At 48.0% G+C, this 13,068-nt stretch overlaps 1 protein-coding gene across 2 annotated transcripts in view; it reads left to right on the forward strand.

The window, feature by feature from the left end:
* LOC137310176 (cadherin-7-like) overlaps positions 1 to 13,068 on the forward strand; it is a 79,706-nt gene that overhangs the window by 4,485 nt on the left and 62,153 nt on the right. Inside the window, exons 2-3 of one of the 2 annotated variants that reach the window (XM_067978134.1) lie at positions 2,274 to 2,568; positions 5,278 to 5,397. In XM_067978134.1, coding sequence (XP_067834235.1) covers positions 2,274 to 2,568; positions 5,278 to 5,397 — 415 coding nt within the window. Of the gene's footprint in view, positions 1 to 2,273; positions 2,569 to 5,277; positions 5,398 to 13,068 lie in introns of those variants that run through there. The other variant, XM_067978135.1, reaches the window with a different exon arrangement.

The raw sequence follows: 13,068 nt of genomic DNA on the forward strand, positions 1-13,068 counted from the left end.
ACACACACTTCCGCCTTCACTTTTGAAACAATTCAAAATTCACCAGCTGGAGAGTGGAGGTGGGCACATATTTGCAAGTATCTATGCGCACAGCTCTTCTGGCAGGCACAGCCCATAATATAACATGGCTGCACTGAGCAATGTAGGCCTGAGACCAGCTGTGTAGTTTAGGATCGAAATAGGAAGCAAAAAACAACAAAAATGCGATTCTCCTGAAGACCCTCAGCTCCCAAGATTCCTCTCAGTTAAGGAAAACCATGAGAAGAAGCTTCAGAACTCAGCGAATGTAGAGAGACCATAGGCTGATACTATGGCCAACATTTCAGTGCCACATCAACACAGGTCAATACCTCAGTGTACACTCCCTGGTCGTAACTTGCTTACCCATCCCATGACTTACCTGAGGTACTGTGTCTGCTCCCTCCATTCTAAATTATAAACAAGGTTAAATGAATAAATGACAAATGCAACATACAGATTTGCTAATTACCAAGACAGAGGGTCTGAAAGACTGGTAAGAAGACACAGGCCTAGAAGTTCGATGGCACCCGTTCATTTTTCAAGTGCTAAATGGGAGCCTAATCCTCCAACATGGCGGGCAGGAAGCGCTTGCTCATTACGAGCCAGAGGAGCGCCACCCGCCATATTGGCTTCGGCAAAAAAAATAGGTGTCCAGGTCCCGTGCCTGAAACAGGCCTTAGTCCATTTGCATATATAAATAAGGGGCCTTCCGCCTATTTAAGGACTCCCTCTGCAATACTGGTTTGTCCCAAGGCGGCCAGAGGCGGTTGCATTCAGGAAAACATGGTCTACATGTGGTCTAACGGGCGGACCTTAAAGGGACCACTGCAGGCCACCACCAAAAAGATAACTTTGTTCAAAATACTTACCTGAATGTGGAGCCAGGCTGCATCTTCAAACCACTGGCTGCCACAAGCCACTAATTGCCCCCATTCCGACCATGACCTCGACTCACCCCCTCATGATTGTCGCCGCTACCCTTCTCTATTCCAGCCACCGGTACCCTTCCTGATCGCCCCCCCTCCTGATCACTCCCTTCCTGATCGCCCGCCTTCCGATCGCCCCCTCTCCTGGTCACACCCCCTCCCGATCGCCTCCTCTCCTGGTCACAGCCCCTCCCGATCGCCCCCTCTCCTGGTCACACCCCCTCCCGATCGCCCCCTCTCCTGGTCACACTCCCTCCCGATCGCCCCATCTCCTGGTCACACCCCCTCCCGATCGCCCCCGCTCCTGGTCACACCCCCTCCCGATCGCCCCCTCTCCTGGTCACACCCCCTCCCGATCGTCCCCGCTCCTGGTCACAGCCCCTCCCGATCGCCCCCTCTCCTGGTCACACCCACTCCCGATCGCCCCCTCTCCTGGTCACACCCCCTCCCAATCGCCCCCTCTCCTGGTCACACCCCCTCCCGATCGCCCCCTCTCCTGGTCACACCCCCTCCCGATCGCCCCCTCTCCTGGTCACACCCCCTCCCGATCACCCCCTCTCCTGGTCACACCCCCTCCCGATCGCCCCCTCTCCTGGTCACAGCCCCTCCCGATCGCCCCCTCTCCTGGTCACACCCCCTCCCGATCGCCCCCTCTCCTGGTCACACTCCCTCCCGATCGCCCCATCTCCTGGTCACACCCCCTCCCGATTGCCCCCTCTCCTGGTCACACTCCCTCTCCCGATCGCCCCCTCTCCTGGTCACACCCCCTCCTGATTGCCCCCTCTCCTGGTCACACCCCCTCCCGATCACCCCCTCTCCTGGTCACACCCCCTCCCGATCGCCCCCTCTCCTGGTCACACCCCCTCCCGATCGCCCCCTCTCCTGGTCACACTCCCTCTCCCAGTCCCCTTTAAGCACTTACCTGAGGGCCACTGCCCCTGACCCAACAACCCGATCTTCGAGGCCTCTTCTACAGCGAGTTGCCTGGGGGACACCCATCAGGTGTCGCCAGCTCGCCGGTTCGAAGATGATGAGGCGCGAGGCCCAATATTAGGTGTGTCCCGGGCCTATCCATTCAGCTGCAGGGAGCGAACCCTGCGTAACCTGCTCGCCTGATTTTAGCCGCGTCTGAATTTTTGCCCCCTAGTTCCTAACGTAGTTCAGAATATCATTCCCTTAAAGTGACATTTCACCGGCTAAGGTGAAATTATTGCTACATTAATGATGTGACTGCTTCTGATGCTGTGGTTTCCTTACATTATCAGACACCTTCTGACTATTTTAAATAGTATTCGTTTAACTTCATGCATGAATTTATATCCATAGCTCCACTCTGATTCGGACAATGGCAATGGTTCTTTGAGGTACAACCTAACAGGTGATGGGGCTGGCACTATATTTACCATCGATGAGGATAAAGGTGACATTTATCTGATAAAGAAGTTGGACCGAGAGGAAAAGTCCTACTACACCCTGCGGGCACAAGTGGTGGACAGGGCAACCAACCAACACGTGGAGCCAGAGTCAGAGTTCAATATTAAAGTCCAGGACATCAATGATAATGAACCCCAGTTTCTGGATGAGCCATATGTTGCCACCGTTCCTGAAATGTCACCTGATGGTAAGCAAGAGAATTTGTCACCTCGTGAAGGGACGTTCACTCTCGCAGGTGGGGGAAGGGATGCAGGGAGGATGTTTCCCCCCGCCTGGGGCGTCTAGAACCAGGGGGGTCACAGTCTCAGGGTAAAGGGGTAGGCCATTTAGGATGAGGAGAAATTTCTTCACTCAGAGGGTGGAGAATCTTTGGAATCCTCTACCCCAGAGGGCTGTGGAGGCTCAGTCATTGAGTACATTCAAAACAGAGATCGATAGATTTCTAGATATTAAAGGCTCAACGGATATGGGGATGGTGCAGGAAAATGGCGTTGAGGTAGAAGATCAGCCATGGTCTTGTTGAATGGCAGAGCAGGCTCGAGGGGCCGGATGGCCTACTCCTGCTCCTATTTCTATGTTCTTATCAATGGCCATCAACTAGCCAAGCCTCCATTGTATATATTCAAAGAGGCCTCATAAAAATTTGTATCCTAAATTCGGGATGCGCAACAGGCCAAAATTGGAGGAGCGCAGAGATCTCGGAGGGGCTTGTAGGGCTGGAGGAGGTTACACAGATAGGAAGGGGTGAGACCATGGAGAGATTTGAACACGAGGATGAGAATTTTAAAATGGAGGCATTGCTGGACTGGGAGCCAATGTAGGTTAGTGAGCACAGGGGTGATGGGTGAACGGGACTTGGTGCGAGTTAGGATACGGACAGCAGAGCTTTGGATGAGCTCAAGTTTACGGAGGCTGGCCAGGAGAGCATTGGAATAGTCAACTATCTCAATTCTCCATTTTTGTTCCAACCTTGACTTTGGAGGTAACCTTTAAAATTTAAAAAAACCTTTGGGGTGAATTATGGTCTGGCCTGCTTTCTGATATAAAAAATAATCTACCTTTTTGGTGGCGGACTCTTGCTAGGCCGCATCCACGCCTGAAAGACCCGACACCTGCTCTGCTCAGGACGGCACAATTTCCCTGAGGGGTCCTGAAACAGTCATTAGGCCCCTTAATAATCACATGCAAGGAGCTGAACATCTTTAGGCGGCCGCTCCAGACACCTGGAAAATAGCCTGACCCAATATTGGGTTCGACGTCTTTCAGGCATCCTTGGAGTGCAAGACTTTGGTCCCTGAAACTAGCCCTCATTGCGCCTGTAAAACAGGAACAATGATGTCCAATTTATACCTCTTCATTCCTCTGACTTCGGGCCTTTCCTTCTCCCCACCCCTGGCAGCTGTGCCTTCAGCTGCCGAGGCCCCATATTCTATAATTCCCTTCCTAAACCCCTCTACTTCTCCATCTCCCTCTCCTCTTTTAAGATGCTCCTTAAAACCCGTATCTTTGACCAGCGCTCCTAATATCTCCTTCTTTAGCTCGGTGTTCATTTTTTTGATTGTGCCTCTGTGAAGCACCACGAGATGTCCCTTTCACGCCGAAGAACTATATGAATGCAAGTGGTTGTTGCTGTTCTGCGTTCACCCTGTTTACACCCCTTGTCGGAGCACCAACAAGAGCACCAGAACATAAGTGTGCGTGCACCAGATTTGTACATGTGCGACTGCTCAAAAGTTGCAAGTGTGAGGCAACTGCGTACTAGTGCAATTGCTCGATCATTACATTCGTGCTTGTCTGTTGCTGGCCGTGTACTGTTCCCAGTGGAGCAGAGTGATGGGTTTGGTGCCCATTCCCACCGACGGTTTAAACAACATCACCTGTAATATACAGTCTTCAGAGGCAGCGGGCAAAAAATTCCCATGAGATGGAACTCTGTTCCTCTGGAAGTCTGTGCACCATTTCATTGTGTTATAGTGGCCGGGAATTTTCACGGAGCTCTGTTGCCATATTTGCGAGAAAGCCGGTTTATACGTGCTACCTCCAAAGTCAAGGTTGGAACAAAAATGGGCATTTGAGATAGTAAACTATTCCAATGCTCTCCTGGCCGGCCTCCCATCTCCCACCCTCTGTAAACTTGAGCTCATCCAAAGCTCTTCTGCACGTATCCCAACTCGCACCAAGTCCCATTCACCCATCACCCCTCGCTGACCTACATTGGCTCCCGGTCCGGCAACGCTTTGATTTTAAAATTGTCATCCTCGTGTTCAAATTCCTCCATGGCCTCGCCCCTCCCTATCTGTGTAACCTCCTACAACCCTCGGAGATCTCTGCCCTCCTCCAATTCTGGCCTCTTGTGCATCCCCGATTTTAATCGCTCCACCATTGTCGGCCGTGCCTTCAGCGGCCTAGGCCCTAAGCTCTGTAATTCCCTCCCTAAACCTCTCCACTTCTCTATCTCTTTCTCATTCTTTAAGACGCTCCTTAAAACCTACTTCTTTGGCCAAGCTTTTGGTCACCTATCCTAATATCTCTTTGTGTGGCTTGATGTCAAATATCTATTTGATAATCGCTCCCGTGAAGCGCCTTGGAACGCTTTACTATGTAAAAGGTGCTGTATAAGTGCGAGTTGTTGTTGTTGTTGTTGTTGTTGTTGTTGTTGTAGTAGTAGTAGTAGTAGTAGTAGTAGTAGTGGTAGTAGTAGTAGTAAGTGTTTGATGGTGTATTTTACCGTTCTGCCTATTTAGACTGGTTCCCTCTTTCTGGTATAAAATTCTCTGCAACGTGCATCTTTGTGAAGACGCACACATTCAGTTTAATAGAACGGAAAAAAGTTAAACACTTTCTGGCGAATCAAAAAAACAAAGTTTAATGAGCGAATTACTTCTTCTCTGTACAGGAACCTCAGTAACCCAAGTGACAGCTACAGACGCTGATGATCCTTCCTACGGGAGCCACGCCAGGATAGTGTACCGCATCGTTCAGGGTCAACCGTATTTTTTGGTGGAGCCAACGACGGGTAAGACAACTGTCTTGGAGCTCGCAATAAAGGAAGACACGATAGGCTAGTCAGAGCAATAATTGGCACCGAACACTGAAGGTGTGCGGGAGGCGGACACAGATGAACGTAAGAACGTAAGAAATAGGAGCAGGAGAAGGCCGTCTGGCCCCTCGAGCCTGCTCCGCCGTTCAACAAGATCATGGCTGATCTTCCACCTCAACGCCATTTTCCTGCACTATCCCCATATCCCTTGATGACTTTAATGTCTAGAAATCTATCGATCTCTGTTTTGAATGTACTCAATGACTGAGCCTCCACAGCCCTCTGGGGTAGAGAATTCCAAAGATTCACCACCCTCTGAGTGAAGAAATTTCTCCTCATCTCAGTCCTGAATGGCCGACACTTTATTCTGAGACTGTGACCCCTGGTTCTAGACTCCCCAGCCAGGGGAAACATCCTCTTTGCATCTACCCTATCGAGCCCTGTAAGAATTTTGTATGTTTCAATGAGATCACCTCTCATTCTTCTAAACTCTAGAGAATATCGGCCTAGTCTACTCAATCTCTCCTCATATGACAATCCCGCCATCCCAGGAATCAGTCTGGTGAACCTTCGTTGCACTCCCTCTATGGCAAGTATATCCTTTCTTATGTAAGGAGACCAAAATTGTACACAATACTCCAGGTGCGGTCTCACCGAGGCCCTGTAAATAAAGGCCAACATACCATTTGCCTTCTGAATTGCTTGCTGCACCTGCATGTTAGCTCTCAGTGACTCATGTACAAGGACACCCAGGTCCCTTTGAACATCAACATTTCCCAATCTATCACCATTTAAAAAACACTCTGCATTTCTGCTTTTCCTACCAAAGTGGATAACTTCACATTTTTCCACATTATATTCCATCTAACCCACAGATTAGCATCAAACTGAAATTGGATGTCATTATTGGTGACAGCTCACAGAACCAGAAGCAGGGTAAAGAGAGGAGAAAGAATGAGAGTAAATCAGTGCTTTTTATGCTTTGATTTGTAAGATCTACCCCATGCTTTGAAACATCTTTGTTAAAATCAAATTTATTAATATTAATAAGTCAAGGTTTCTCCAATGTTAATTTCAAATTTATAACCTGAAAAAAAATTAAAATTCTGAAATAAGAATAGTAGGTTGTACCTGAAAGAGAAAGAAAAGATCATGTTTCAGGTACAATTCAAGCTTTCAGCCCAAATTCTTTATTTCTGGTCACTTTCAGTGACATCCTGCACTTCCAATGAACCCAAAGTTAATCTTATGTGTGAAGTGAATGGAATAGCTTCCTCCAAGGGTATCAATCTACAGGTTTTGCAATGCAGGGTTTCACGCCATTTACTCCTGACCCCTACAATATGAAAAATATACTCCACCCACAGACCATAAACATCAGGCTAAGCTACAAACTGTATTTATTGTAAGATAATTCAATTCACTCCACGTGATATCAAGAAACGGCTGAGTGCACTGGATACAGCAAAGGCTATGGGCCCCGACAACATCTCAGCTGTAGTGCTGAAGACTTGTGCTCCAGAACTAGCTGTGCCTCTAGCCAAGCTGTTCCAGTACAGCTACAACACTGGCATCTGCCCGACAATGTGGAAAATTGCCCAGGTATGTCCTGTCCACAAAAAGCAGGACAAATCCAATCTGGCCAATTACCGCCCCATCAGTCTACTCTCAATCATCAGCAAAGTGATGGAAGGTGTCGTCGACAGTGCTATCAAGTGGCACTTACTCACCAATAACCTGCTCACCGATGCTCAGTTTGGGTTCCGCCAGGACCATTCTGCTCCAGACCTCATTACAGCCTTGGTCCAAACATGGACAAAAGAGCTGAATTCCAGAGGTGAGGTGAGAGTGACTGCCCTTGACATCAAGGCAGCATTTGACTGAGTGTAGCACCAAGGAGCCACAGTAAAATTGAAGTCAATGGGAATCAGGGGGAAAACTCTCCAGTGGCTGGAGTCATACCTAGCGCAAAGGAAGATGGTAGTGGTTGTTGGAGGCCAATCATCTCAACCCCAGGACATTGCTGCAGGAGTTCCTCAAGGCAGTGTCCTAGGCCCAACCATCTTCAGCTGCTTCATCAATGACCTTCCCTCCATCATAAGGTCAGAAATGGGGATGTTCGCTGATGATTGCACAGTGTTCAGTTCCATTCACAACCCCTCAAATAATGAAGCAGTCCGAGCCCGCATGCAGCAAGACCTGGACAACATCCAGGCTCGGGCTGATAAGTGCCAAGCAATGACCATCTCCAACAAGAGAGAGTCTATCCACCTCCCCTTGACATTCAACGGCATTACCATCGCCGAATCCCCCACCATCAACATCCTGGGGGTCACCATTGACCAGAAACTTAACTGGACCAGCCATATAAATACTATGGCTACGAGAGCAGGTCAGAGGCCTACTCCTGCTCCTATTTCTTATGTTCTTATGTTCTTATGTTCAAAAGCAAAGTAAATCATCCAATAAAGAACAAGTACACTAATACCTTAAACTTGTTTCTGAAGCTTAAAATAACAAAGTATTCATAGAAACATATAGCACAGAAGGAGGCCATTCAGGCCATCATGTCTATGCTGACTCTTTGAAAGAGCTATCCAATTCATCCCACTCCCCCTCTTTCCCCATAGATCTGCAAATTTCTCCTTTTCAAGTATATATTCAGTTCCCCTTTGAAAGTTATAATTGAATCTGCTTCCACCACCCTTTCAGGCACTGCATTCCAGATCATAATAACTTGCTGCATAAAAAAATCTCTTCATTTCCCCCCCTGGATTTTTTTGCCAATACTCTTAAATCTGTATCCTCTGGTTACCGACCCTCCTACCAGTAGAAACAGTTTCTCCTTACTTACTTTGTCAAATCCCCTAATAATTTTGAACACCTCTATTAAATCACCCCCTAACCTTCTCTGCTCTAAGGAGAACAATCCCAGCTTCTCTAGTCTCTCCACATAACTGAAGTCCTTCATCCTTGGTACCATTCTAGTAAATCTCCTCTGCACCCTCTCCAAGGTCCCAGAATTGGACACAATAATCCAGCTGAGATATAACCAGTCAATTAATAAAGGTTTACAATAACTTCCTTGCTTTTGTACTTTTTGCCTCTATTTATAAAGCCCAGGATCTCCAGTTCTGGTCTCCCCCACAAGTGGAAACATCTTCTCTCCATCTACCCTATCAAACTCTTTCATAAACTTAAAGACCACTGTCAGGTCACCCCTCAGTCATCTGTTTTCTAGAGAAAAGAGCCCCAGCCTGCTCTTAAGAGTCTTTTAACTTATTTGATAATTCTCATGTGAGTCACACCTTGTCATCCACGAAGTTCTGTCTCAGTGATGTGGAAATATACTGGTACTGAATCCCACCAAGGGGGTTCCGCTGGACTCCAACTGAAAATCTGTCCGAGTCTGAGATGATTCCAGGAACCTCCAACCCTCCCACCCCCTTCCCCCATCCGCGCCCTCTCCCCCACAAAGTCCATGACACAAAGAGGGTGGAGCCAGGGCACAGATGAATTGATGATACCGAATGCTGGGAATTCCCACATTCTTGGTTCAGTAGGGACTCAACTTATTACTGGAGGCCAAGAAATAGAGAGACGAGGTGTGTTGGGCTCTAGATGGGCACAAGTGGGCACCACCGAGCCTGGGGTGGGCAGTGGGCTCAATCCAGGAGAGTGGCCTGGGCTGACAGAGGTAGGGCCATTTAAAATAAAACTGGATCGGATCTCCCTTGCATCGGATATTGATGGGGGAATGATTGGATATCAGGGAGGGGGAGGGGTCCAGACAACCTATCCCCCGGCGGTGGGCAATGCCCTATTTTCCAACCGCAAGGAGCAAGCGAGCTGTGGCTGCAGTGGTGCGGATGCCCGCTGGCCCCATGCAAATTAGGTGCCCTCTTGCTGACCCCGCAAATTCCAGTGGGCTCAGCGCTGGAGAGACATCCGTGGGCACGGTCACTTTTGTTATGGAAGGGCATTGAGGGTTACGAAACCAAGGCAGGTAGATGGAGTTAAGAAACAGATCAGCCTTGATCTAATTGAATGGTGTAAGGAATCTTACAACACCAGGTTATAGTCCAACTGTTTTATTTGAAAATCACAAGCTTTCGGAGGCTTTCTCCTTCGTCAGGTGAGTCACGTCAGGTGAGTGACACTCACATGACGAAGGAGAAAGCCTCCGAAAGCTTGTGATTTTCAAATAAAACAGTTGGACTATAACCTGGTGTTGTAAGATTCCTTACATTTGTCAACCCCAGTCCATCACCGGCATCTCCACATCATAATTGAATGGTGGAACAGACTCGAGGGGCTGAATGGCCTACTCCTGTTCCTAATGTTGCCATGGATTTCCAGGCCTAATGAAACAAGGGAACAAAAACATGGTTAAAGGCTGCAGTCAATATATTTGGTCTAGCCAGCTTCCTACACCTCAAAGCAAATAAAGCATGTCCTGCACAATAGAACAATCTTTCCGTGGAAATCCTCAGTCCCTTCTCCACAGCCCTGAGGTCAATATTAATACTTAAAGTGTCATTTCTCCCTCTGAATCAGAAGGTTGTGGGTACAAGCCCCACTCCAGAGATGTGAGCACAAAACCTAGGCTGACATTTCTGTGCAGTACTGAGGTAGTGCTGCACTGTCGGAGGTGCCGTCTTTTAAACTGAGGCCCTGTAAAAGATCCCACAGCACAGATTCAAGGAAGAGCAGCAGAATTCTCCCGGTGTCCTGCCTAATATTTATCCCTCAATCAACACCACTAAAACAGAATATCTCATCATTTATCTCTTTGCTGCTTGTGGGACCTTGTTGTACACAAATTAGCTGCTCCATTTGTCTACAGTGATTACACTTCAAAAATACTTCTTTGACTGTGAAGCGCTTTGGGACATCCCAAGATTGTGAAAGGCACTATCTAAATGAAAGTTCTTTCTTTCTTTAACTATTATCTGTTACCTGGGAGGATGGGAAGTGGAAGCTGACTGATGAGTCGTCTACAGTCCAGAACTGAAGCAAATCCTATTTGTCTGGCGTGACATCCCCTTTACTGGCCATGGAGCTGACAAGCAGCGAGTCACATCAGTATTATATCCTTAATCTACTGAAAGGCTCTCAACACAAAAGACAGAGGGAATCCTAGCAGCCATATCTCCAAATTCGTAACCACAGTGCATTGGCCAGCTAAAATTCCTTTGAAAAGATGCAAATATTTTACAATATGCTGCAGAACTGAGCCTGCACCCGTAACACAGTCCTGATAGAAGGTCCTACCCAATATCCTATCCCTAATTCTTACTTGCTGTCCTGTCCTCATGGTCTCCCAGCCCCACTTTAATGCTTTTGTTACACTAAAAGGAATTAGCACCTCTGATGGCTTGCTGGCTAATAGTACTCGATGGTGGAGAGCGTTAAGTTCAAGGGTCAATTTCCGGGTCGTCCTGAGTTAGCTGATCTCAGCTGGGACTGCAGTTCGAGTACAACAATTGTCCTCAGTGACCACCCCCTTGGCTTTGTATTGTTCGAGTTCCTGATCACTGACAAATGACCCCTGCTGTAAAGTGTCTGTACGAGGGCGTTGGAAGAGAAAAAGGGATTGGGTTCAGCTTTGTTGCTCTCCACAGCCCAATAACCTGCCGACACTTAGGGGTTAATTTAATATTTTGCACAAACTCGTCAAATTGCCCCTTTACTGTCCATTCTCAGAAATGAAATAAAGAGCTCGTATTTACAAAGCACCTTATCACATCTCTCAGGATGTCCCAAAGTGTTTTGCACGTGATAAAGTTGCGTTTGCGATGCAGTAACTATTAAATAGAATTTACAGCACAGAAACAGGCCATTCGGCCCAACTAGTCTATGCCAGCGTTTATGCTCCACAAGCGCCTCCTGCCTCCCACTCCAGAGACTTGAACACATAATCAGATTCAATCATGGCTTTCAAAAAGGAATTGGATAAATATTTGAAGGGAAAAACTTTGCAGGGCTATGGGGAAAGAGCGGGGGAATGGGACTAATTGGATTGCTCTTACAATGAGCTGGCATGGGCACGATGGGCCGAATGGCCTCCTCCTGTGCTGTCACCATTCTATGATTCTATGATACTCCAGACTGGCACTGTAGTACAGTACTGATGGAGTGCTGCACTGTCAGAGGTGCCATCTTTCGGATGAAATGTTAAACCAAGGCCCCGTCTGCCCTCTCAAGTGGACGTAAAAGATCCCACGGCCACTATTTTGAAGAATAAAAATTTGCAGGTCTATGGGGAAAGGGCAGCAGGTAGTGGGACTAATTAGATAACACTTTCTAAAGAGCCAGCACAGGCACAACGGGCCAAATGGCCTCCTTCTGTGCTTTATGACTCGGTGATTTTAAGAGACGAAAGCTGGCAAGAGACTAGAAACAACTTGAGAGCCGGCTGCTTGTTCTGTTGGAGACTGAGTTGTGAAGGTGTTCGTCTTTCCCCATTGGCAGGGACCATGACACCAGCTGTCTGTAGCCCTCCTGATGCTAGTCCCAACTGTGTTCCAAGTGCATCAAATCCAGACTTAATCACATCTTGTACTTTGGATTCCCTAAAACCTCATCGGGGGGGGGGGGGCATTTCCTGAAAGATGATTCAATCACATTTGCTGCCCTCCACTGGCAGATTTCCCTGGCCAGATACCACTGATGTTACTTACTGCCCAATGGCAGCCTGCAGAGCAGACAACTGTTACTCTACGACCACGGACAACTGGTTGGTAGAATTGGCAATACTACTCAGACCAGTTTGCTTCAAATTCTGCGAAGAGACAGGTGACTGGTTCACTCATTCATGCTCATTAAATACCCTCCAATTCATGGCTGACCCTGATTTGTTAGGGTCGCAGCGAGTTGTTATGGTCTGGAACGCACTGCCTGAAAGGGAAGCAGGTTCAAGGGTAACTTTCAAAAGGTAATTGGATAAATACTAAGGCGGAAGGGTTATGGGGAAAGAGCAGGGGAGTGGGACTAATTGGGTGGCTCTTTCAAGGATCCATCACAGGCATGATGGGCCGAATGGCCTCCTTCTGTGCTGTATCATTCGATGATTCTATAACCCCCATGAGGTCAGAAGCAAGAAGTGGATCGACTGATTTTCTGTCAAGGCACAGTTTGCGAACCTCTAAGTCTGTCCTTTCCTCAACTATAATCAACAGTTCACCCTCTGTGCCCCTCTCAAACTAACTAACATCCTCAGGAGTGTTTATCTCTGAGCTGGTGCTGGTTTGGCGTGTGCAGGTATTGCAGAGAGCAAAGTTGAATACTGCGGGCGCGAGGGAACTGATTCCTCTCCTTTGGTTAGTGACTTCTATGTGAAATGCGAAGATGGCACGCGATAAGCAGATGGGCATTTTTGTGCGTATTGCCATTGCAGTGAGAGTACCGGGGTACTTTTACACGTTGCTGGCGTGCAGCCTTACTTGCTGGCAGTGCCAATCAGAGATTTGGGCCCACGTTGCCCACAATCTTTCGCCGATTAATTTTAATGGTTGGAAGACCGTGGGCAATGCATTCCCGGTATGTGCTGCCGACCGGCGTGGCCATCTATTGACACGACAGATTTGCAAAGTTACTGCTGGCCTGCTGTGTTCCTGGCGGAGTTGGATCGCAAGTGCACTTAAA

This window comes from Heptranchias perlo, chromosome 3 (assembly GCF_035084215.1).
Source record: "Heptranchias perlo isolate sHepPer1 chromosome 3, sHepPer1.hap1, whole genome shotgun sequence".
Classification (NCBI taxonomy): Eukaryota; Metazoa; Chordata; class Chondrichthyes; order Hexanchiformes; family Hexanchidae; genus Heptranchias; species Heptranchias perlo.